Genomic DNA, 27,440 nt, shown 5'->3' on the forward strand with positions numbered 1-27,440 from the left:
GAGAAGCTGGGCTTACAATGATCAGATGACTCTGCCTAACACTCTGCCTAATCTGATAATTGAGCTGAAACCCAAGACTGGCACTTCATACTTTCTTCTATTCATCCCTATTATGTATGTACACTTTCCTGTAAAAAATAGTCTTCTCCAAATATAACTCAGATAAAAATTACTCAGTTATTTAAAAAGTATAGAATTTAAGATTTTTCAGAGGTGTCATATGTACTCGAGTATAAGACGACCAGATTATAAGATGAGGCACCTAATTGTACCACAAAAACTGGTAAAACATATTGGGGCAGATTTACTTACCCGGTCCATTTGCGATCCAGCGGCGCGTTCTCTGCGCTGGATTCGGGTTTGGGATTCGGGATTTATTAAGGCAGTTCCTCCGATGTCCACCAGGTGGCGGTTCCCCGGAACGCACTGGAATACACCGAGCCGGGCTGAGTGAAGGTAAGTGCAAGCTCCCAACACATTTTTTTTAAATGCGGCGGTTTTTCCGAATCCGTCGGGTTTTCGTTCAGCCACGCCCCCGATTTCCGTCACGTGCATGCCAGCGCCGATGCGCCTTAATCCGATCGCGTGCACCAAAATCCCGGGGCAATTCAGGGGAAATCGGCGCAAATCGGAAATATTCGGGTAACACGTCGGGAAAACGCGAATCGGGCCCTTAGTAAATGACCCCCATTGACTCAAGTATAAGACTAGGGTGAGAAATGAATTTGTCACCGCCCCCCCTCACTAGTGAAATGCCCAGCAGCCTCCCCTCATTAATGAAATGCCCCATTGCCTCCATTCACTAATGCAATGCCCAGCAGTCTCCTCCACTAATAAAATGCCCAGAAGTCGCCCCCACTAATAAAATGCCCAGAAGTCGCCCCCACTAATAAAATGCCCAGAAGTCGCCCCCACTTATGAAATGCCCAGAAGCATCCCCTCACTAATGAAATGCCAGGCAGCATCCACTCACTAATTAAATGCCCAGCAGCATTCCGCCACTAATAATATGTTCAAGAGCCTCCTCACTAATGAAATTCCCAACAGCATCCCCTCACAAATAAAATGCCCAGCAGCCTCCCCACTAATGAAATGCCCAACAGCATCCCCTCACTAATGAAATGCCAAGCAGCCTCCCCCACTAATGAAATGCCCAGCAGCCTCCCCTCACTAATGAAATGCCCAGCATCCCCTCACTAATGAAATGCCCAGCAGCATTCCGCCACTAATAAAATGTCCAGGAGCCTCCTCACTAATGAAATTCCCAACAGCATCACCTCACAAATAAAATGCCCAGCAGCCTCCCCACTAATGAAATGGAACCATCTCTACCCGTGCTGTTGCACAGGAACACAATCGTCAAAATTAGGAGTGTAGGTAATTTTATACACTTCTTAGGGTCTTTTCAAAACACTGTTAGTGTGGCTCTGCCCTGCTTGTTATAACAAGGAAAAAAGTGCTATAATGAACAGAAACATGAAGAAAAGGAATCTTTTGTACTTGTAACCCTATGCAGATCGAAGGTAAATACCATTTTCCATATCTAACTTCCGTAAAGTTATTAATCCCCAAAGTGAAATGTTATTTTTTCAGTGGCTCCATAAGAATATGGATTCCAGACATATAAAATGTCAGGCACCAGGGGTAGGGGGACCCACTGGACCACCGCGGACGATGAAATAATACGACACCTGGCAGCGGAGTCTAAGTGGTACCCGGATTTCACCAGAGCCTGCAGCAAAGCGGGTTGGACTTGCTGCGGCGTGGTACCACCAGGTCGCTCCAAAGGCGTGACTTTGTTTGTTGTGGCAGCCAAGGTGTAGTACAGAATCGTAAGGCAAAACCGTAGTCAGGGAGAGGCAGGAGGTCGAGGCAGGATCAAAGTCAATAACGGAAACAGGGTCACAACAGGAAAACTATGAATAGGCACAGGGCATAGATAGCATGCTTTCTCAATGCCTATAAGACACAAAGATCCGGTGGGGTGTGCAGGAAGAGGCTGGCTTTTTTGGAATTCTGGGTATGGCCAGCACCAATCAATGGTGCGCTTGCCCTTTAAAACTTCAGGAGCCGACATTCGTGCGCCCTAGGAGTCTGGAACGCAAGCGCCTGACCACCGGAGCCGGAAAGAGGACAGGTGAGCACCTATGACAGTACCTTCCCCCTTCCCCTCTTCTTGGTCTGGTGGAATCTCTGCAGAAGACCACAGTTCAAGATATTGTCCTTGGGCTCCCAAGACCTCTCCTCAGGCCCAAACCTCTTCCAGTCAATCAGGAAGAACTTCTTACCTCTCACTGTCTTTATGTCCAGAACCTCCTTTACCTTGAAGACATCAGTGAGCCTCAGGAGCGGGAGGAGGATCTTGCCGGCAGAAGCAGTACAGGGTGACTGGCTTAAGGAGAGACACATGGAAGGTGTTCTAGATGAGCATGGTGGGAGGAAGGCACAGCATATAGGCCACAGGATTTATGCACTTCAGCACCTCGAAAGGACCCAGGAAACATGGACCAAGTTTTTAGCCAGTGATCTTCAGCCGGACATACTTGGTGAGTAGCCACACTTGGAGAGAAAGTGGGAGGAAGCCTGCGTTTCTTGTTGGCCCTAGTCTTGGCTTGAGCAGAATACTGTAGCAGGGAAAGTCGAGTCTGCTTCAAGATAGACTTAAAATACTGGATCCACTCTTCCACGGCAGGAATGTCTAAAGACACAGAAAAGTAAGGCGTGGGTGTTGTCCATAGACGATGAAGAATGGCGCAAAGCTGGCAGATTCTGAGTCTAGAGGGTTGTAAGAAAACTCTGCCCACAGCAACCAGTCGTCCTGGCGGGCAGAGACAAAATGACGGAAATATCAGCCCAGAGACTGATTAACGCTTTCCACTCACTTGGCCACTCGACTGCGGATGGTACGCAGAAGAAAAGTACAATTTTACTTGAAGTTGGCGGCACAGAGATTGGAAACAAACTGAGCCCCCCTGATCAGAAACGATATGCTGAGGATGTTCATGAAGCCAGAAGATGTGAAGGAAGAACAGACTGGCAAGACATGGAGCAGATGGCAGACCTGGCAGAGGAACAAAGTTGGACATTTTGGAAAACCGGTCAGTTACCACCCAGATGACAGTATTGTCAGAGGAAGGAGGAAGGTCCGTGATAAAATCCATAGCCACGTGAGTCCACTGGCAGCCAAGTATTGGTAACGGCAGAAGAAGACCAGCAGGTTTGAGTCGAGCTTGCTTACTCCAGGCACAAGAAGTGCGGGAACCAACAAAATCCTGTACATCGTTGACCAGATCCGGCCACTTATAGAAACAGGAAATGTGGGCCCCAGGGTGCCCCAGGGATACCCCAGGGTGCCCAGCCACACGTGAGAAATGTCCCCAAGTCAGTGTCCTCTTCCGAAGAGGTCGGACGTAGGTCTTGCCAGAAGGAAGCTGCCAAAGGTCCACTGGAGGGACAACAACCAGTTACTCAGGAGGAATGACTAGCCGAGGTGCCGGTTGTTTCCCAATAGAATCAGAGGCACGAGAGAGAACATCAGCCTTGATGTTATTTTTGCCGGACAAAAGTGGATTAGGAAATTGAAACAGGAAAAGAAGAGTGACCAGCGAGCTTGTCACGGATTGAGATGCAGAGCTGTCTGGAGATAGAGGAGGTTCTTGTGATCTGTGTATATGGAGACTGGAAAGTGGGCTCCCTCCAAAAGATAGTGCCACTAGTTTTAAGGCCAGCAGCTCTTGGTCCCCTATGAAGTAATTCCTCTGAGCAGAGGAAATAGTCTTAGAGAAGAACCCACAGGTGAGGCTTTGGCACTTGGACCTTTTCTGGTTGAGCACTGCTCCAGCTCCTACTGAGGAGACATCAACCTCAGCTGGAATGGCTTCTCCGAATCAGGCCGTGTGAGAACTGTGGCCGTGTGACAACAAGGTCCCAGTTTAGAGAAAGCTTCTTCAGCCACCGCAGGCCAGAGTTTAGGATTGGCGTTCTTCTTGGTCAGCGCCATGATGGGAGATACAAGGGAGGAGAAGTGTGGTATAAACTGCCGGTATTAATTGGCAAAGCCCAGGAATCTCTGTAAAGCACAAAGTCCTACTGGGCAATGCCACTGGAGAACTGCAGACAACTTAGTGTAAGCCCATCTGTAAGGCCTTGTCAGAGATGATGTACCCGAGGAACGGAAGGCTCTTCTGGTGGAACTGGCACTTCTCGAGTTTGGTGTAAAGGCGATTGGCCCTTAAACGTCTTGCCATACGTAAGTGGTGGAAAAGTTCTGTGATCAATGGCAATGGGTAAGGGTTCTTCACAGTGATCTTGTTAAGGCCATCCATTTTGGCTACAAAGAAGAACCCTGAACCCTGCAGGAGAAGAGGACTTGTGTATGAACCCTCTCTGCAGGTTCTCTTTCACGTAGGCTGACATCACTGTGGTTTTGGGCACAGACAGTGGGTACACCCGACCCCATGCTGGAAATGTGCCCGGTAGCAAGTCAATAGGACAGTCATAGGGACGGTGCGGTGGCAAAGTCTCTGCTTGCTTCTCCGAAAAGACGTCGGCAAAGTCTGTATATGGCACGGTGAGACCCACCAAAGACCTGGAGGACATCAGAGGGGACATGGTCGAGACAGGACAAGAAAGCTCCAAACAGCATGACTGGCATTCCAGTCCCCAGTGGAGAGCTTCACCAGTCTGCCAGTTAAACACGGGTGCGTGGCGCTGCAACCATTGAAGACCCAGAAGACCTGACGACATGGATATCACATAAAATGAAAGTCTCTCCTTGTGCATGGTCCCCTCTTTCAGGCGTAGGGGTTCAGTGCAATACCAGACTGGATCGTGAAGAATCTGCCCACTGATGTGATGACCAGCGACTTCAGGCGGACCACAGGAAGGTGATACTGAAAGATCAGGGCAACATCCACGAAGTTTCCTGCAGAACTGGAATCAAGGAAGGCAGAGACTTGAAACTGATTGCCCGTCCCAGAGCTAAGTAAGCCGTGGAGCTTTGTTCTCACCTAGGGGCACTTCTCCCAAGAACCCTAGGAGCGTGCGTTTCCCGGACACTAAGGACGGAGTAGGCAGGTCTGAAGGAAGTGTTCCGGGCTGGCACAATAGAGACAGAGGTTCTCTTGACATCGCCTGGAACGCTCTTGGGGAGACAGCCGAGCTCTATCCACTTGCATCGTTCCTCTACAGCGGACACGGCAGGTGGCTGAAGTGGCCTTTGGAAGGCCGGAGCCAGACAGGGCAAACATTGGGCCCTTGTTCAAGATGTTGCTCCTCATACCGCTCCATAAACCGGATGTCAATCTGAGTGGCCAGAGAGATGAGACCACTCAGAGTAGATGGCAGGTCATGTGCAGACAGTGCCTCTTTAACCTGTCCAGGAATTCCCTTTTTAAAGGTTGCAACCAGGAGTGCTTCGTTCCTGGCTAGCTCAGCAAGGCCAGGGTACAGATCTGAATCCACAAATGAGTTCCCTTGACACAGGTTCAGCAGTGCAGTCTCAGCAGAAGCGGCCCGTGCAGGTTCGTCAAAGGACCGGAACTCAGGAAAGAAGGAGGTAATATTACCCGTGAATCTTTCCTGTTCCAGAGGGGGGTAGCCCATGAGAGGGCCTTACCAGAGAGGAGGCTGATGATGAAAGGCACTTTGGATCGTTCCATGTCAAACTGTGTCGGCATAAGTTCAATGTGCAAGGAGCACTGAGTGATAAAGCCCCTGCAAAAGTTGGGGTCCCTATCATACTTGGAAGCCATGAAGAGTCTCAGCCTAGGTTCAGCGAAAAAGGTAGGCCTACCTTATGAGCAGGAGGAGCTGCAGGTACTTGACACTGCTACTGAGTAGCCATCAACTGTTGCAACATGGCAGTCGAAGTTGTCCAAGTTGCTGACCTCGCGCGGCAATCTGCAGGGACTGCTGGACCACGATGGTGGTAAGATCAGCCAAGTCAGGTAGCAGAACCTTGGCGGGATCTGTGGTCAGATATTACTGCCAGGCTCCAGGGGTAGTGGATCCACTAGACCACCGCAGACCATGACGTAAGCTGACATCTGGCAGCGGAGTCCAAGTGGTATCCGGTTTTCACCAGAGCCCGCTGTGTTGTACCACCAGGTCGCTCCACAGGCAAGACTTTGTCAGCGGTGGCAGCCAACGCGTAGTACAGAATCGTAAGGCAAAACCGTGGTCAGGGACAGGCAGGAGGTCGAGACAGGCAGCACAGGATCAGAGACGGGAAAGCAGCGAAAGGTCAGGGCAGGCAGCACTGGATCAATGTCAATAACGAAACCGGGGTCACAACAGTAAATCGAAGTATAGGCACAAGGCATAGATAGCAAGCTTTCTCAATGGCTAGGAGGCACAAAGATCTGGCGGGTTTGCAGGAAGAGGCTGGCTTACATGTTATTCATTCAATGGTGCGATGGCCTTTCAAATCTTCGGAAGCTGACGCACGAGCGCCCTAGAAGGCTGTACACTGAAGTAAATTATTGGTGTTAGAAAACAAGATTTTTTTGTTTAAAATCTATAAAAAAAATAATAAAGTCTAAATATATTTGGTATCCTCGTGATTGTACCGACCCAACGAATACATTTGAAGCGCACATTGGAAGCCATAAAAACTGTGCCTACAAGAAAGCTGCTAGCTTCTTTGAGTTTTGGTAATGCCTCTGGAAAGGAAACTAACTTTACCTATTTTGCTTCTGCTTTGAGCCTGAATTTACTGGTTAAGGGATTCTAACCCATTGAAAGGAGGGAGAATCAGTTTCAAGATCCATCAGATATCATTGACTCAAGTCAATGATATCTTGTGATATTGTTTGGGGGCTTCTGTGGTTGGAAACACATAATCCAGTCCTGGTGTACAGGGGAATTGGTTAAATGGGGTCCAAATTGCACCCTCCACTGTGCTTCATTGTTTTTGTTTGAGTGTCAGATGGAGGTAGATAACTTGCCTAAAAGCATATAAGATTGTGTTGATGTTTTGGACAAAAGAATCTGGTGAAAACTGGGTGCCACTAAAACTCCGGTCCCAAGAGTTGGCTTGTGTGTTGGAGGTCCAGTGGGTTCACTACTCCAGAAGCCTGACAGTAGGATCCGGCCATGGACCCCGCCAAGTTTCCGCTATCTAGACTGGCTGATCTTACCACTGTTGTGGTCCAGCAGTCCCAGCAGAATTACTCCACAGGTGATAGAGAACTTCTGGCCATAAAACTTGCCCTGGAAGAATGGCGATATCTTATAGAGGAAGCTCAAAATCTCCTGTATCTCCAGAGAGCCCAACGTCTCAACCCTAGGCAAACCCATTGGTCACTCTTCTTCTCACGTTTTAAGCTTTTGATCCCCTTCCGTCCTGCGGAGAAGAACATCAAGGCTGATGCCCTTTCCCGTGCCTCTGATGTTGTTGGAGAAGAGCCGGTCCCTCAGTGAATTATTTCTCCTGAACGGCTGGTTGTTGCTGTTCTGGTGGATCTACGGTGGATATTCTTGGGAACATTGTTTGCGTCTGGCTGGGCACCCTGGGGTGCAGCACTCGGTGGCCCTAATCTCCCGTTTCTAATGGTGACCTGACCTGGTTAAAGATGTTCCGGATTTTGTGGGTTCCTGCACTTCCTGTGCTCATAATAAGCCATCTCACTTCAAACCAGCTGGTCTACTCCTGCCGTTACCGATACCCATCTGCCCGTGGTCTCACTGGCCATGGACTTCATCCGCTTCTCCAAGATGTCCCAATTTGTGCGTCTGCCGTCAGCTTCTCGTCGTGCCAGCCTGTTCTTCTCCCACATCTTCCGGCTACATGGACATCGCCTATGACCGGAGGGTCCAGTTTGTTTCCCGCTTCTGCCATTCTCTCTGCAGACAACTTCAAGTAAAGTTGTATTTCTCCTCAGCGTACCACCTTGAGTCCAATGGACAAGTTGAGAGGGTTAACCAGACTCTGGGATGTTACCTCCGTCATTTTGTTTCTGCCCGACAAGACGACTGGTCCACTTTGTTGCCTTGGGGGGAGTTCTCCTATAATTCCTTGGATTCAGATTCTTGTCTATGGACAGCATCCTCATCCACCTCTCCCTCCAACGTTCCTGCTGTGGAGGAATTGGTCAGAGATCTTGAGTCCATCTGGAAGCAGACTCATCATCCCTACTTCGGACATCAGCCCGCAACAAAACCCAGGCCGACAAGAGATACAGGCTTTTTTCTTCTCTCGTCTTCTCCCCGGGTGATTAAGTGTAGCTGTCTTCAAGATACGTCCAGGTGAAGATTCCCAGCTACAAGCTTGGTCCTCGCTATCTGGGTCCATTTGAGGTGCTTCCATAAGCTGCGCTTTGCTCCCACCATGCACATCCTGAACTCCTTCCATGCCTACCTTTTGAAGCCTGTCATCCTGAACCGCTTCTCCAGGCGAGTACCACCTCCAGCTCCTGGGCGGACTCCTCTGATGTCTATGAGATGAAAGAGGTCCTGGGTATGAAGTCAGTCAGAGGGAAGCAGTTCTTTCTTGTTGACTGAGGGGTTTGGGCCGGAGGAGAGGTCTTGGGAGCCAGAAGACAACATTTAGTTCGTAGTGTTCTTCAGAGGTTCCTTCATGCCCAGAGTAGGGAGAGGCCGAAGAAGGAGGTACTATCACGGGTGCCCCTGCGACCCATGCAGTTGCACCTGTGTACCTCTGTGTGGCCAACTGCCCTACTCACCTTGCCGGGTTCCAGCAGCGTCTCAGCCGCCCAGGGCTTGTGTCATCTTAAGAAAAGAGCTTTTAACATAGAATATTAAAGGTTATATTTTATCTACCACTATCTTTCTTTCAACTTTTCCCCTTTTTGTGAACAATGGGGCACATTTAATTACCCGGTCACTGTAGTTCACTGAAAATGAATTGTCTGTCTATAATGCTGCGTGTTGCTTTTCACTTAGATTGTGCACCTGACATCATGAATGTATTGTTTCCCCGTTCAGGTCCGACAGAGTTCACCATCTTTTTGTAGTGCATCTTAAACATAGGGATTGCGACACAATTTAAAGGTTTAATATGGCGCTCAGTCCGAATCAGTCCGACTGTCCAACAGCACGCCCCGTAATTTGTGTTGCTGCTTCGTCACAAAAAGGGTCGTGTGCACCACAATCCCAACGCAAAAACTTCTTAAATACCTGTGCAGGCCGCTTTAGTCCCAAAAAATTTGCACAGTCCCACAAAAGTGCACAGCTCAACCCTTAGTAAATGAGCCCCAATGTGTGAGCAGTGTCTTGGTCCCTAGAAAAACACTTTTCCAATGGCTTTAGGTGACCACTGTGAAATGTTCGCGACCCATAGGTTTACAATAGCTGCTCCAGGCACTCCAGAGGGGACATATCCGCATTTCTGATCCATTAGCAGGAATGCTCTGGTAATATGGGCTTACACTTAGGTTCATTTGCAAGAAGTGATTATTATAACAATTAATTCAAAGATGAGCATCCTGTTAGAGTATTTGCACACGCATTAACGCAATGCAAAGTTAGAATTTTTAATTATGCAGCTTTTCATATGCTAAATGAAAGTATTAAATTTAGGACTTTTTCCAGACAGATTTTTTTAAATACTTTTTATAGGTTAAAAAAATTTTATTATCACTTACTACATAAAACATATCCATGGTTAATGGGTCTTTAAAAGGTAGAAAAAAATTTCAAATGAGGAACCAAATATCTTATAGAGGACCTGTCACCCTAAAAAAGTGCACTAGGAGCTGCTTACTGAAGTGGTCCAGCGTATTCATGAGGGAGGGGGGGGGTCCGAGGCGCTGCCCCTTCCCCGGACCACCCCGCTAGCTCCATAGGGAAGTGGTGACTGCCACGAGTCATGCCACAGTCACCGGCCCCAAACCCACCTCCTAATGAATACGCCAGAGCACTTTCAGAGCGGTCCGGGGTTAGTACTGTACATAGCAGCGGTGTTAGTTAGCGTTATCGAAGGTTTCTGATAACGCTAACGGTATAACACATTGCTGTGTTCGTTTTAGCACTAGGAGCTGCTTACTTTAGTAACATCTTCTAGTGCACTTTTTCAGGGTGACAGTTACAGTTCTAAATCATTGGCATCTGATAGCTGTACCTGACATACAACACTGACAATACAAATATGCATACTTTGTTTTTACCAGAACCTGGCCAGATGTAAGAGTTGGCAATCTCTGTCAAGTGACAGGAATAGTTTGATGTCCATACAAAAAGCAAAGTAAAATCTAATTTTGATATAGGCATGGTTGGTAGAATACTTAGCACTAAATATGCCCAATAGAATTCTCCCATAACAGCCTCCACCTTGTCTAAAGTTGAAGGAAAGTAAAGGCGCACAGGGGGTTTAGGCATGCACACCATGACCAGACCATAGTCTTTTCTATATATGTATGTATATGACAGGGCACAAGATATTTTTATCCTCAAAGAATACAATTATAGATATAAGAATACAATAAATGCTGACACTGTGGGGGTGATGGACCAAAATTGGCTTCAAATTGTCACAATGGATAAAAGAAAATCGAATTATTAATGAAATAGCTGGATAAAAACTCTGAAGAATGTTTATTCTCCCTCCTATTAGTGGCGTAATATTTGATGCATAGGGGATTAGATCATATCCGCTGCAGATACCACAACTCTTTATGAAAAAAACATGCCCCTATTATATAGAGCCTTAAAACTTTTTAACGTGATTAGAAAATGTGTTTCAAAATCAAAAGTTTTTTTGGGTGAACATTCTAACTGAATTATTGCTAATTTGATTTTAGAATATTTTCACATTTTTATCTAGGTTATTGCATCAACTACTAGGACTTTAGTTAGAAAATATTAGACAATAAATCCCGTGGTAAAAAAAAGAAAAGGGTTTGTGAGAATATAAAAATAAGAAAAGAGAGAATAAAACAGTACTTGGTATATTGTTGAGTTTAAGAGAAGTAAGAATAAGGAACTAAAAGTTCATACAATTGTAATTTATAAGTGTATTAGATAAAAAGTGACTGTGTAGAACATGTAAATCTTTTTCAAGTAGAGGAAACCAGCTGGGACAATTAGAGGTATTTACAAGAGTGATAAAAGAAAGATAAAAGCAAGGACAGTTATGTAAGTGACAAGCAATGTGTGTAGTCGCTGTCCGAATATATATATAACAATTATGGACAGGTGACAAAAATAACTTGAATGGGTTTAGTGGAAGGGGATAGGCAAGAACTTGCCAGGATGTGATCTGAGGGTTCTCTTTCAAGCTTGTCCTGAGCTTTGAGTGACAGGTTAGTGTGTGTGTGTATGTGTGTCTGTGTAACACGCCTACAAAGCTCATATCAAGTCAGCAAAAACAAAAAAACCAAAGAGGGTCTCCTTTCTGTAAAGGGCTGGACAGTGTGATAATGCATTAACTGACATGGGTCCTTCCCCCAACCAATCGAAACACAAGGTAGAGGCGTGGGCTTCCTAGCCCTCTTATAAGCACCTCTCCAGCAAAGGTTCTCTCCGACAGCTTCTGTGTGGGGTCCAGGGTTAAGGGTGATCCATTCTCCTGCTAAGGACAGAGCAGGAGATGAGCTGTTGAGCCACGGGGTCGGCTCTTAAGGGAGAATCAGCTGCAGAAAAGGGGAGACCTGCCCATCAAAGACTGAGAACCACAAGAGGTGGGGGGAAATAGTCTACTTTATCTTAAGGACAAAGTGAGCCCTTTGCGGCAGGGCTGAAAGGGAAGGATGGAGAACGCACACACCAAATCCACAGAGGAATGCCTCGCCTATTTTGGAGTCAATGAAAATACAGGTCTGTCACCTGACCAAGTCAAGAAGAACTTTGACAAGTATGGACCCAATGGTATGTTTTATCTACATTTTTTTAAACATCTTAAATCAATGGAAATTTGTTTTTGTCCTGCTTCACTTTTATGCAACAGAATACAAATAAAGTAACAACATATTTCCCACTTTTTACAAATACACTCACCCTAAAATCTCCTAAATATGGCAAACAAACTTTTAGAACAGAAACAATTGTGGCTTGGCAACACCTACCCCCCTGCAAACACAAAACTTCCATATATTACAGACAGAAGCATGCATAAAACACGGAGAATACAACTTAAAATACCAAATCAAATAAAACAGAAAATACATTAAGACTCACTGTCTCAGAAAGCACATAAAATTTTCAGTTTGTGTCAAATGTAGAAGTTGGAAAAGTTTCAGATACATTTTATAAACTAAAATAAGTTACAAAATGTAATGTATTTTAAGGACATTGATAGAGGTGGAGTAGAACATCTACATTAGAGGCTGACAGTCATGTCTGGTCATCTGTAGACTTAGAGGCCAATCCCCGGCCCTGAAAAGTTCATCCGTATCTGCAGATCTTACTTTTAGAAGTGTAAGTGATGTACTTTGCATTGAAATGCCTGTGAAGTTGAGGACATCTGTTCTGTGCCTCTTGTCACCCTTCTGTTGTCTGCAGTAGATGTCAGAGTTAGGAAGAAGAGTCACACATCTTAGTAGTGTCTCATACATATTGTTATGCATCGTCTTACTTTTACAAGTTCTGTATTAGTAAGATATTAGTGCATAACTGTACTACTACATCCCTGCACATACACACAGGGTTTACTGGCAATGTTATTACGGAGTTGCTATGATTATCTTTTACTAGTCCTGGGGGACGATGAGGGGGATTTCTGTAAATGTCACATTCTTGCAGTCAAAGCTACATGAGCTGGCAAAGCAGAATAGCCAACAGTGGGGTCTGCGCTGATTTATCTGGTGAACATACAAGCTCAGTAATTTACATGTATTAGTCCGTATTAGTTGTATGTAAATCTTCTGGTTCCAGCTATAGTGCTTCATAGATATTAGCCGTAGAATATAACTGCTGAATATATATATATATATATATATGTATGTATGTATGTGCACATATTGTGCAAAATGTCTCACTGTTATATACAGAATGTGTAAGTGGAAGAAAATATATTCTCTGTGCCCAGTGTAATGTATAGATCTGCATAGTACACATTCTGTACATATTAGGTGACACATATAGAACGCCATGCCATTAAACATTTGTGTCTCTGTAATGATTTGCATATAGGGACATATAGGTTCTATACGTTGTAACCTCCAAGGCTCCTCACATGGCAGAGCGATGTATTTTTGTATAGCGGTATTAGATCCAGCCCATGATGTCACTCTCCTTATACAGACATCTCAGTGGTGTCCTTCAAGAGAGTCCCAGGCTGCAAAGTGCTGAGAGACGAGATCCTTCCTATGGTCTTCCCAATCTCAATGTCGGACAGTGTGCCCCAAAATACTTTTATAATAAGTCGTTCACCTCTATATATAGACATATTGGTACTCTGCAAAGAAATTCTATAGCCGGAGCGCTAAATATAGTGGCAACCTTGCATTAACTGCTAAGAAGTTACAATTGTCTATAAAGTTGCTACCGCCCTTAAAAAAAATTTTTTTAATTTAAACTTGTTATATTGTGTTTGCAGCTGAAATTCTACATTCAGTTCTTTTGTAGCGCAGCTATCAACAGCAAAATGTGTATGGATTTTAAGGATATATATCACGTCATACAAAATTAATAGCTGATTTTTACAATTTAGTATTCGCATCTAATGATTTACCAAATGCTTAGAGGTTTATAACACAGTTTTTCTGGAAGCGAGAAGGTTAAAGGGCACTTCAGGGCTTGAGTACCACTATGCTGGCCCAGCGCGCACAGTATGGTGCAAGATCCAGAGATTCATGTCCGAGAGCATTCTGTTCCCTAGATCGTACATAGTATCTGCGTGACACAAACTGACAGCCGGATTTATGGAGCTGACATATAACACCCAGGATACCCTCTTACATGCTCATCATCAACATGGTCATATGACTACACATTTACTCCATTTTCTGCTACAAGGAACTGCAGGTTCACGTTGACCCTTGAATACATCTGCTCATAAAAGTGCAAAGTGACTTGTATAAGCCGCTTTGTGACCCCATACATCAATCCACTATGCTAATAAATAAACATCAATTAATTTACTATATAAAAAAAAATAGATAGATAAAATTTTTATTTCATGTAATGTATAAGATTACTTCAGGTGGTCATGTTTACTAACCAAAATTCTAGGATAAATTATAATGAGTAAAGGAAAATATCTTTATCAGATATTTATCAGATGTAATCACACGTTGTGACTAATATTTGCGGCTAGACATAGAACACACATTGGTGTGCAGCCATTTCTGGATTATAGAGATATTTGCTGCTGTAGGTTTGCGATGTACTGCAATGTTCCTATTAAATGCTGATTTTTCTCTTTTCTCCCTTGTTTCTCCGCTGCTGCTGCTGTGACTGACCAGAGCTCCCAGCTGAAGAGGGTAAGCTGTGTGTTTTACTAAACATTGTAAGAGTGCCTGCTGATGTGTGAAGTGTTGCTTGATGGAAACAACAGCGTCTGTGGCAAAGTATGACTGACAAAAACTCTTCTGCTCACTACAGGAAAATCCCTTTGGGAACTGGTTGCAGAACAGTTTGAAGATCTGCTTGTCCGAATTCTGCTGCTGGCTGCCATCATTTCTTTTGTAAGTACTGAGTATACTTCATATATCAGATAGGGAAATGGTATGGAAACCATTTATTTATTTAACATGCGTTTTTATTGATTTAATTTGTAAAAATGACAATAAAGCGTTACACACCGCCATGATATCTGGCAGCGCTATGCAGATCATGGAGTGCATTTACAAACAAAATAAGACATTACAGGGTAACACAAGAGTTATCTGGTGTAAAAGCCAAACTAATACAAGCTGATTATAATAATGATCTTCATTTATATAGCGGCAGCTTATTCTGTAACTCTTAGTTAATCAACATCTAAAACAAAGCAACATTACTGGGTGATGAGGACGCTGTAGGTGAGAGGTCACCAGCACTAGGCACAGCTATGTATGTTGGTCATTGAGGAGTATTCCATATGTCCTAAAATAATGATCTTATGTGAACAAAACTTTCTTTCTATATTATACAATGATATTCACTCATATAACATAGGGAGTGCTTTGTCCTTTACACTAAAATGTGAACTACAGCAGGTACAGCTTAGAGAAGATTTGAATTACCGTATATACCCGAGTATAAGCCAACCCAAGTATAAGCTAGGCCCCCTAATTTTACCACAAAAACCTATATATTTTATACTCGAGTATAAGCAGAGTTTGGGTTTTCAGCACATTTTTGTTGTGCTGAAAAACTAGGCTTATACTCGAGTATATATGATACATACGTAAAAAATATACATATTTAAACATTTTCTAATGCCATTCTCTGATGGAGGTTTTCGGTCTGTCTCAGTCCCTCCCCTCCAGAGACTTAGGTTACCCTATGAAGAAATGCCCTATTCTGTGAAATAAACTGCTCAGCTGTTCCCAGACAATAAGCAGACAGTTCTTAGATCATGACCCTTCTGAGTATTTGAGGTCGGTTAATCTATGGGAAGGTGCTCCATGACTGAGGGCATCCCTCAGAGTGCAGGGTATGGAAAGTTTCAGCCGACACTTTCTTTATCACGAGGAAGAGTCCCATACATAAGGCTCTTGTAAGTAGTTGTACAGACTAGTACAAAGTACATTATCAAAGACTACAGACTGTGCAGTACTAAATAACAGCATTCAGGAAGATCATCCTAAAATGATATCATTACTTCCTGTATGTAAATAAGCTATCGCTGTATTCTGCATGTCACTAGTGAGACGTGTTACATCTATAGATTTTGTACAAGCTCCTGGGCACTTATAATAAATCTGTAACAGGACCCTCCACCTGCCATTAATACAGGTGGTCTCTGGGCCCCTTAGGGTTTAGGGCCCGAGCTGTTTGCTGGAGCTGCACGTTCTGTTGCTTTTTCCCTTCTTCTATAATGATACATTATACACAAACCACTTTCACATTACAATTCCTAATCCTCTTTTACAGAACAACTCCAAGTTATACACACACACACACTTGCACGGCTCAGAAGGGCTTATCGCAGACTTGCCCAACATATTATTTTATGTTATATTATTCTTTTATCCATGGCTGGATTCTACTTTATATACGCAGAATAATCCCGAGTCACACCACAGAGAACTGGTTGGTGTTAGGTCACACATGATATGGGCCATGTGAAAGGGTTACCCAGGCTCTAACCCTGACCTTTTCTTTTCCCAACGAGCGGCACATTCTGCAAGTTAAATTTGTCTTGAAGATAACTCGATCCAGCCAGTGGGCAGCTCAAGTGTCAGACAGCTGCAGCGAGACTGCAGGAGGAGGCCCAACAAGAGAGGGGAGGTCAGGGGAGACAGAGGGTGTTCCTCGCAGGGCTGAGTGACAGGCCCGGGTGGCTATGTATTTTGCAAGCACAACAGCTGCATGAAGTATGGAAGGGCCCCATAAAATAGCTGTAAATCTACTCTTAGGTAATTTAAGACACTGTTGATAATAACAAGGGTCCTTCTGTGACACAGCTCTACTAAGAAACCCTGAAAAACAAATTTAGCTGACAAAGTATTTCATGAAATAAAAAAAGGTAAAGTTACAACCCTATAGTCAAACTAAACTAATTATCGTGGTGTATCCTTCCAACATCAGAGTAAACAAGGTAACCTTTAACAAACTTATATAAATGAATATACGCAGATGATATAGTTTATAGAAGAAATATCTTCCTGTGTCCTTCTATTCCCTTTATCCTACATTCAAGCAGTTTCTGTAACTCAGCTTTCTGTTCTGTAATCTACGGACAGCTCAAAGATACAGGAGCCTGGATAGTCTAATCTTCTAATGAAGCTGAATAATTATGTTAAATATTCTATAGCTATGAACTATAACTATATAACATATAGATAACTATATAACTATAACATCCTTCGCCACCTATCCTTGTTCTTATGCTGTATATGGGAACTCAGATACACTGCTCACTACAGGAGAAAGAAAAGACAAAAAAATTAAGATAAATGCGATCTAGGTTTTTCTTTACTGTTGCAGAGTTAGATGTAATGGTTACAGTAGGTATGAGTTTTTGGCTTTATATGTACCTGTATTCGCTACAGTATATAGACAGAAGGGGTAATGTGAAAAAACAAGAGGTGTAAAAGTTATAGCTCTACAACCTATACAGCAATTATACATATAATCTGATCGGGGCTGATAACAGTGTGTGGTTCGCAGGTCCTGGCCTGGTTTGAAGAAGGTGAAGAGACAATCACAGCTTTCGTGGAACCCTTTGTCATCCTGCTCATTCTCATCGCTAACGCAGTTGTAGGAGTCTGGCAGGTAAGAGCGTTTCTACAGATACATCTATTGGCTCTTTGCTCATGTTGTTTCCATCAATCACAACCAAGAAAAAAAATACTATACTTTATTAGACGATCACTTCTAACCGATTTCCTGTCTGCAATTTCTAAGACATGTGTTTGTCACCCAGGAAAGGAACGCTGAAGATGCCATTGAAGCTCTTAAGGAATATGAACCCGAGATGGGAAAAGTTTACCGCAGTGACAGAAAATCAGTACAAAGAATCAAGGCAAGAGAAATTGTGCCTGGTGACATTGTGGAGGTAGCAGGTGAGTAGTTGCAGAGACTTCTACACAATATATATGGCTGACAGCATATAACATCTGTCACACTTAGGCCCAAAAGCCTTTTTTTTACTTTATTGCTCCAATTTAGCTAAAGGATGGTTGATAGCTTTCTCCCTCTGAGACCTCTGATTTGTAAATCACAGATCCCCAATGCTGACCATGTTTGCCTCATTCATGAATGGATGTAATAACAACTAGAAAGGCAATTTTACACTAAATCTTATATTTATGAGGATTGCACTGTACATGCAGCAATACTGCTGGTACTGCACACATCGTATAACAAAGCTCTTTACTCACAGCCAATTATAGGCAGCAAGCAAGGAGCTTTGTTATGACTATAAGCCCATAGCCATCAGTTGATCAGTCAAATGGGGCAGGCTTCCAGACAATTCTGCATGAGACTGTGGTGGCGCTGAGTGGGGCATATTAACAAAAGGGCAGCCACCATTACCATCTCTGCTATGAAGCTGGTGGTCAGATGTTCGGCTGGGTCTGGGTGCCTGCCTTAGTGGCTCTGGCTGCATACTAGATGCAGTCAATGCACAGTAGAAGCCCTCAGGAAGTTATAGTCATAGACAAAATAAATTATCTGTGCCACAGTCCAAAATAACACCTCTTACTGTGTGCTTTATCATTGAGCTATACCTGGCTGATGTATAGATAGCTGGTGTGTGTTCCCAACTGCGGCCCTAATTGTATCCTACCCGGTCTCGCTCAGTTGCAGACGTGCTTCTTACAGATATTCCATTGGTGATAACTATTTGTACATTGATTCTTAGTAAACATATTCATAGTGATGCCTTCTATTTGTTCTTAGTTGGTGACAAAGTCCCAGCTGATATCAGACTCATCAGCATTAAATCTACCACCCTGCGTATCGACCAGTCCATCCTGACAGGTAGGTAAAAAAAAAAACCCAAACAGATAAAACAGTAAACTGTAAATTATTTTATGGACTCCTTACCTAATACTTGTGTGTCCTGTAGGAGAGTCTGTCTCTGTCATCAAACACACAGAGGTTGTTCCCGACCCCAGAGCTGTCAATCAGGACAAGAAAAACATGCTGTTCTCCGTAAGTGTTTTACAGTCTATTTTGTCTTCTATTCAGTTTCTAGTCTTTCGACTCGCGGGCTTATTGTACTTAACTCTTGATCCTAGGGTACCAATGTAGGAGCTGGTAAGGCTATTGGCGTTGTTATTGCCACTGGTGCCAACACTGAAATTGGTAAGATCCGTGATGAGATGGCAGCGACAGAACAAGAGAAGACCCCACTTCAGCAAAAACTTGACGAGTTTGGAGAGCAGCTGTCCAAAGTCATTTCCCTCATCTGTGTTGCTGTATGGCTCATCAACATTGGACACTTCAATGACCCCATCCATGGCGGCTCTTGGATCAAAGGAGCCATTTATTACTTCAAGATTGCTGTGGCTCTGGCTGTGGCTGCTATCCCTGAAGGTTGGTGAAGTACACTACCACAAATAATAACACGGACACAGTGTGCTCCCCATACAATAGCTATCTGTGGTTTACACTTACAGGTCTCCCCGCTGTGATCACCACTTGTCTGGCCTTGGGTACAAGACGTATGGCTAAGAAGAATGCTATTGTCAGAAGCTTGCCCTCTGTGGAAACTCTTGGTTGCACATCAGTCATTTGCTCTGACAAGACTGGAACTCTGACCACCAACCAGATGTCTGTCTGCAGGGTACGTTTATACTGTGGCTAGGAATCCTACTGGAGAGGGCAAGATCTTTATAGAGTGAATTAATTCAATTAATTTGTGTCTTACAGATGTTTGTTCTTGATAAAGTTGAGGGTGATGCCTGCACCCTGAATGAGTTCTCCATCACTGGATCCACCTATGCCCCCGAAGGAGAAGTGTGAGTTTATTTGTCTAGTCAAATTTTTGGCACTTATGACACATGCACAACAAACCTGAATGACTTTAAAGGACACCTACCACCAAGATGAAGGATTGTAAACCAAGCACACTGACATGCATATGTGTGCCCCCTCCAGCAGTACCCGCTCTTCTTTTAGATTCTTATGCCCTCATATTTACAAAACAAGTTCACAATTATTCTGGGTTCCTTTAAGGAACATACACGTACAACCTGTGTATTTCTTGTCAATTTCCAACACCATTCATCTATTTTATCCCCTATTCAAACCTCTTCATCCCTACCCACCTTACCCACTTTTGCTCATACATGATCTACTGCCTTTGTCCTACTTTACAATTTTCCATCCCTCGATTACTGCTTCTATCCCCATTTTTTTGCATGTCATCTCTTTCTTTTTGTTCATGATCTGCTCTTCCTTCTGTCTCATCTCCACCTATACGTGGCTGGCCTTGTCTCTCTGTGGTGCCATGTCAGTATGAAGAATGATAGGCCTGTGAAGGCTGGCCAGTATGATGGCCTAGTGGAACTGGCCACAATCTGTGCACTTTGCAATGACTCTTCCCTCGACTTCAATGAGGTAAAAATGAGATATTTGAGCATTCACCTAACATCACCGGATGTGGTTTGATTTTTTTTTTTTAACACTTACTGCATGAGCTATTAACTTTGTTATAAGTTTTGGAGTCCGCACCAAAGTTTTTCATTTTAAAATAAAACCTTTTTAAGGGTTAATAACTACTAAACTTCCATATGGTACCTACTAGAACTAGGATTTTAAATTGTAGTTATATAGCAAGAAAAAAATAATACATTTTATTAAATAATTTTATTTTTAAAGATAATTCTCAGTTTGTCTAACCCCATTCATACAACTGTATATGGCAATGGGCACTGCACAGTATAGTGAGCACTTACTTGTGTCACCGCACCGTTGCAGGAAAAAGGACAGATAAATGCTCTATCTTTCACTGTATGTACAGCCCAGTAGCACGGCTCCTTCAGCCGGCTGTGTGCTTCACCTCGGTTCCGGCCTGGGCGTAGCATACGCTCGTGTGTAAGGGGCCTAATACTCAAGAACAAAAATCTTTACATACATTTATTCTCTATAGTGCCCATACTGCCAAGTACATTGGTAATGAGGATGTATAATATAATATATATATATATATATATATATATATATATATATATATATAGCTAACGTGAAGGGGTTAACTGTACTTATATTCTTTTATCAACCTCTATTTTCCTCTTATTTCTGCACTTCTTACTCCGGCACGGCACACAGTCATCCCTATTAACATATGTATTGGTGAAAACTGCTTAACTTATTATATAATTTCTTTTACCCCCTCAGTCCAAAGGAGTATTCGAGAAGGTTGGAGAAGCCACCGAGACAGCCCTGACAACTCTTGTTGAGAAGATGAACGTATTTAACACAGAAGTTAAGAGTCTGTCTAAAGTTGAGCGTGCCAACGCCTGCAACTCTGTAAGTGTTAGAAAACTGCTCACAAAATCCGATAGAACGTCTATCTTTGCTTCATCATGTTTCTGCAAAACACAAGATGAGATAACCTTCTACTTTCCCAGAAGTACTGCCTAACTTGTGACATACAACCCCAGCTGCCTGCCTTCTACCATTATAGAAATCTAATTATGTACCACTCAGCAGGCTGGCAACAGTGTATCAAGAACTCGGCTATAGCGCACACCTGCCTTGTACTTGTCATGTACAAGAAACCCAACTCCCTTCTAGCAATGTGCTTCTTAATGATCCCCTGAAATGAACTATCCCAAACACATGCCACGGGGGTATTATGTACAACCACTCTATGGAGTTCAGTTTTTTCCAAGTTCTATAAAACGTTAAAAGTTTCTGAAACGTGAACGACAAAAAAAAATCTCTATTTTTACAAAAATATTTCTCGTGTGATTTTTTTTTCCAGGTTATCAAACAGCTGATGAAGAAAGAATTCACCCTGGAGTTCTCCCGTGACAGAAAGTCCATGTCTGTCTATTGTACCCCCGCCAAGGCTTCCCGTGCTGCAGTTGGTAACAAGATGTTTGTGAAGGTAAGGGTGTAAATCCATAATATACGGCTATAAAAAAAATTAGGTTGGCAATTTACTCTGCTGGTATCCAATTCAAATGGCCTTAGTACAGATAGTCCATTGAAATGCTGCACAGTAGATTAGCTACAGATCTATCTTTGCATTGAAAATTAAATTTATTTTTTTTTTTTATTTTTTTTTACACACAACAGGGTGCCCCTGAGGGTGTCATTGACCGTTGCAACTATGTACGTGTGGGCACAACACGTGTACCTCTTACTCCAGCCATCAAGGACAAAATCATGACCGTAATCAAGGAATGGGGCACAGGCAGAGACACCCTGCGTTGCTTGGCTCTGGCTACAAGAGACACCCCACCAAAAAGAGAAGACATGATTCTTGACGACTCTACCAAGTTTGCCGACTATGAGGTAATCTATGTTTATTTAAGACTCTTTCGATGGTGTGCACATTACTTACTTGTATTTCACACCACCCTCTGTTTGCTCATTTGTCTGTTCACATGACATTAATGAACACAATTTATCATTTATGTTGGGATGTATATGGTAAATGGATTCCTCTGACAGATGACATACAGGGGAATCCGTCCATCCATAAAATATAGACTTCCTTACATGCTTTTAATAGCTACTGCTGTATGGGATGGTAACTCCTATTAAGCTATTCCATACAGTTTTATGTGTTGGTTGATTCTGTTGACATTGTATAAGTAATGTAACCCTATGAACCCTGTACTGCCTGCAAAACCAAGATTCATTCATTTTCTTTTGCAATTCTTCTCCCACAGACTGACTTGACATTTGTTGGCTGTGTGGGTATGCTGGACCCACCTCGTAAGGAAGTTGTTGGCTCAATCAAGCTTTGCCGTGAGGCTGGTATCCGTGTCATCATGATCACTGGTGATAACAAGGGCACAGCCATTGCCATCTGCCGTCGTATTGGCATCTTCAGTGAGGATCAAGACGTTTCCGGATGTGCCTACACTGGTCGCGAGTTTGATGACCTGCCCCCAGCAGAACAAAGACATGCCTGCAAAAATGCCTCCTGCTTTGCCAGAGTCGAGCCAACACACAAATCCAAGATTGTTGAGTTCCTGCAGTCCTTTGATGAAATCACAGCTATGGTATGTAACATGATTCAAATAGTAATTATTATAAATGATTATACTGTACATACTTCCACAAGTTCACCTTTTAATACTCACACATTTTTTTGTCCTTTCCAACAGACTGGTGATGGTGTAAATGATGCCCCTGCTCTTAAGAAAGCTGAGATCGGTATTGCCATGGGTTCTGGTACTGCTGTAGCTAAGACAGCCTCTGAAATGGTGTTGGCTGATGACAACTTCTCCACAATTGTGGCTGCAGTAGAAGAGGGTCGTGCCATTTACAACAACATGAAGCAATTTATCCGCTACCTCATTTCCTCCAATGTAGGAGAGGTCGTCTGGTGAGTTTCATGCATGTTTTTTATTTAAGTTGCATTCTAGCAGTGTTTAAACAAAAAAAAATCAGATTCTATAATGTGCCTTTGGTTGGCATAAACTGATTATAACGCTCCGTCTTCCTAGTATCTTCCTTACTGCTGCTTTGGGCCTGCCCGAGGCTTTGATCCCTGTACAATTGCTCTGGGTGAACTTGGTCACTGATGGTCTGCCTGCTACAGCTCTGGGCTTCAATCCCCCTGACTTGGACATCATGGACAGACCACCTCGTAGCCCCAAGGAACCCCTCATCAGTGGCTGGCTCTTCTTCCGTTACATGGCCATTGGAGGTAATTAAATAAAAACTTTGCACTTGTTTACAATTAAGTCATCCGTATCAGTTCTGCAAACAACAGACCATTACATAACCATTAACTATAACACTTGTTCATTCCTTGCAGGTTATGTGGGTGCTGCCACTGTAGGTGCTGCCGCTTGGTGGTTTATCTGTGCTGAAGATGGACCCTCAGTGACTTTCCACCAGCTGGTAATGATACGCCTCCTAATTATTCTCCATCTTCTATCTTTATTGTCAGGTTTATAATATATGATAACCTGTTGCCCACTCATGCCTTTCTCTTGCTTTGCCAGAGCCATTTCATGCAATGCACAGAGGACAATCCTGACTTTGAGGGTCTTGAGTGTGAAATCTTCGAGTCTCCAGTTCCAATGACCATGGCTCTGTCCGTGTTGGTCACCATTGAGATGTGCAATGCCCTGAACAGGTAAACAGGCATAAGGCGCCAATCTTGGTATGCCTTACATTAATAATCAACTTGCCTTTCTGCTCCACTATCACCTGTATGCTCATTCTTTCCCTTTTTTTCATTAGTCTTTCAGAGAATCAGTCTCTGGTCAGGATGCCCCCATGGGTCAACATCTGGCTGTTGGGCTCCATCTGCCTCTCCATGTCCCTCCACTTCCTGATCCTTTACGTTGATCCCCTGCCAGTGAGTAAAATATACTTAAACATGGCTACCTCCACTTAATATTTTACTTAAATCATATCCAGGTGTTTAGAAAGGAGAGGAAATTATTTGATTGGTTTCAATTAAAAAAAAAAATCTATAATTAATAGGGACAGAGATAATGTTTAAGGTTTTATTATAATATATGTAAATACATTCTTAACATTCTCCTTCTCTTATTTCCCCTCAGATGATCTTCAAGTTGACACCTCTGAATGTTGAACAGTGGTTTGTTGTCCTGAAGATTTCTTTCCCTGTCATCCTATTGGATGAACTTTTGAAATTTGTTGCCCGTAACTACCTTGAAGGTAAGAACCAACTTACATTCTAACAGATGGGAAATCATTTACGCCAAATCTATGGTATACATTTTACAGTGTGCAAAATTTACTCACAGTGTATATTCCAAATATAACTACCAGGAAGTAACAGTAAAATATGACCATGTGAAATATTTATCATCTTCTATGTCGTGATCTTCATATAATGATTTAAATACCCATCACCACAAGATCTTATGGGACCACAAGCTACTATGTCTGCACATGGTGAAAATGGACTGACATTATTGTGTATCCAGGATCCCAGTATCTATCATGTCTTAAGATGACGTCACATGATTTCTGGAATTACATATGCTTCAATAATGATATAAATATCGTAGGGGTGTATGACACTGTATGACACGATGATCTGTGTCAGATAAACTAATCATCTTCTTTGTAAGGATTCATAATTACTCCACATTAAACTGGTATTTTTTTATCCTTTCCCATAGCATAATCCTTTCCTCACCACTTCCCTGTTCCTGTTTAACAGGTATCCCCCTGTTGCATGTGTTGATACATGTCATCATTTACCATCTGCATGCTTGTCTTCTTCATTTAGTGTCCTTATGTTTAGATTTTTTACTTTTTTACTACTTTTTAATACTATTTCTGTGAAGTTTATGTGCCATGTTCAAATTGACTGATCACCGTACTGCATGACTCATTTATCATCGATTGTCAAACTTTCTGTTCCCTGTAACATCGCACAACTAAAGTATCACATATGTATCTCCAATGCAGCCTAATAAAGTCCACAATGGCTCCCAACATTAGTATATCCCTGACTTACTGAATAGTATAATGGGAGACAAGACTTCCCACTTGTTGTCCATTTCATACCCTTCCATTAATACAAATAACAACTATACTGGAGATGGTAACTATTTTTAACATACATGAAGTTTTAATACAGTAACAGTTCTCATCAATACATTTCCATTCATAGCTCTCACATATTACCTATGTATACTCCCTCTGTTCCATTTCATCCATTCATTACAACCTGCCTAACTATCATTGCCTGTATTCACCATACCCCTACCATGACAACCCTTCCTATCCTTTTACCATACAAGTAGCAAAAAAAATAAAAAATATTGCACCATAGCGCAGACTTCTACAGTGATTTTGAAGGGTATTCTTGATGTTACATAGGGAGGTACCTATGTGTTTTGTCTCAGTGCTCATATGATGTAAGAAATACATCATATATGTCTTTGTGGCTGGCTTGATACTTTGAAACAACTTGCTCACTATTGCAAATATAGTATCCAGAGTGCTGAGCGATACAAACCCAATATGCAATAGACAAATACGAGTTTTTCGTCATTGATTGTTTCAAAAAATGTTTTAAAACCCTGTATTCTGCTGGCAATGTGGCAGTAGTGCATGCAAGAAGCTGGTAATTCACAACGCTAAAGCTATGATGCTGCGGCTTTGCAATTTTGCTTCCTTTAAAGCGCTGCATTGTGGAAATATACAAAGCTTTATGAGTCACATCTAAGGTAAGTATATGTGTGGGGGTTATAGTAACCAATATACTGGTCTACAGTATTAGTGATCATTACAATGTATAACTTACAATAATTACAATGTATAACCAGACTGCAAAGGTTTCCCCTGTGGTAAATAGTAAAAGGTCGGGGACATGCAGGTAAGTCAGAGCAGAGTGATCTGTGACTAAGCAGCAGCTATTTCCATCAGTAATACCGTGGATGGGATTTATAGTAATGCCCTCTTATATGATACACCCATAGTATGTTAGCTATTGCTGCAGACTAAACCTTTGCCATGGTCGGAGTCACATAATGTCCCCCGTAGACATTCTGCTTCTTACGCGTCTGTCCCCGGCCTATACGTGTTTCTATATATTAATATTTTGCAACAGTTTGTAAATGGGAAAATCTTCACTGTTTTCTCCACTGATATTCACAATATTATAGTATTATTATTATAGAAGCGCCTCTGATAAAATAACAGCAATCAATCATAAAATTGACTCAATATGAAGGGAAAACCGCGTTCGTTTTCACAATAAAAGCTAATTCGTGTTTCATTTCTCGACAGATAAAGAAAGACTGCAGTAAAAGGAATTCAGCTTTTTACTGAACCTCGTCAGATCTCAGCCCATATATCCATAGAGACTTTCTCTGTCCCCTCCTAACATTTCATCTTGTCTCCCTACAACACATCACTGCCAAATCTCCTCCAGTCTCCCCACAGTCCGTACATCCTGGTGCATGCCGGGTGTGATTGCAAGGGCTCTGTTACTGATGGGCTGTTATTCTGTTTCCAAGTACCTTTTAAGTTTTGCTTCCAATCTTGCCCCTTTTTTATAGCGCTCCCCTCCCGTTTCTCCTGTTCAATCAGCGTTCAAATGAAGGAAATGTCATACAGCTGGAGAATAACCGGACTCAGAATGTATTACCCCCAAAGTCTATTCCATCAGTGAAAGTCACAGTCGGTGTTTTGTAAATTGCAGCGTCTTGTTACCCTGATCCCAGCCCTCCGAGGGAGTCGCAGCTTGTAGCAAAGAAAACAAAAAGGAAGCGTTGAAAAACCAAATGAAAACTGTTCTAGCTATTTATTAAAATTAAATAATAATAACTTAAACCAAAGATTTGTGTATTGTTTGGGGGGGGGGGAATCTTATATTCATTTGAATGTCTTTTCTGGAATCTTTACATTTCGAGGAATTAGGAAAACTTCATTCAAAGAATTAACTTTCACTGAATATTGAAAGAGATTCTGTAATACAGAAAATGCAAAGCTCCGAGCAAAAACAACAACTACTAGTAAAACACAAAAAGTTCACAATCAGGTGTTTAAGTTGGTAGTTAAGAAAACAAGGAATTCATTAGGGTAAATCACCTACAAATTAGAAGTTGGGCGCTGCAAAGGAAACACCAAAATATTATGGTATCAGTGTAGAAGAATAATGATGCACATCTACAAATCTAGCCTATAATTGTATATTTTGCTTGACCACAAGAGACATGAATATTGGCAAGAATCTTTCACTAATTAAGAAACATGAAACCAAACAA

The 27,440-nt window shown here is 42.7% G+C and overlaps 1 protein-coding gene across 2 annotated transcripts; it reads left to right on the forward strand.

The window, feature by feature from the left end:
- Window positions 1–11,467: 11,467 nt before the first annotated feature.
- ATP2A1 (ATPase sarcoplasmic/endoplasmic reticulum Ca2+ transporting 1) lies at window positions 11,468–27,011 on the forward strand. Of its 2 annotated transcripts, XM_072119632.1 has the most exons (23): window positions 11,468–11,826; window positions 14,364–14,381; window positions 14,503–14,585; window positions 17,218–17,322; window positions 17,474–17,612; window positions 18,451–18,531; window positions 18,620–18,705; window positions 18,792–19,089; window positions 19,173–19,339; window positions 19,426–19,514; window positions 20,013–20,115; window positions 20,896–21,027; window positions 21,485–21,610; window positions 21,802–22,020; window positions 22,401–22,736; window positions 22,842–23,062; window positions 23,184–23,386; window positions 23,498–23,583; window positions 23,688–23,821; window positions 23,929–24,046; window positions 24,255–24,372; window positions 24,843–24,883; window positions 26,461–27,011. In XM_072119632.1, the coding sequence occupies exons 1-22, from the start codon at window positions 11,709–11,711 to the stop codon at window positions 24,845–24,847; spliced, it is 2,985 nt and encodes a 994-aa protein (XP_071975733.1). In that variant the 5' UTR covers window positions 11,468–11,708; the 3' UTR covers window positions 24,848–24,883; window positions 26,461–27,011. The 2 variants fall into 2 exon arrangements, with proteins under 2 accessions (XP_071975733.1, XP_071975731.1); XM_072119630.1 differs by lacking the exon at window positions 24,843–24,883.
- The last annotated feature ends 429 nt before the right edge of the window (window positions 27,012–27,440 follow it).

Source organism: Engystomops pustulosus, chromosome 8, assembly GCF_040894005.1.
Source record: "Engystomops pustulosus chromosome 8, aEngPut4.maternal, whole genome shotgun sequence".
In the NCBI taxonomy this organism is placed as follows: Eukaryota; Metazoa; Chordata; class Amphibia; order Anura; family Leptodactylidae; genus Engystomops; species Engystomops pustulosus.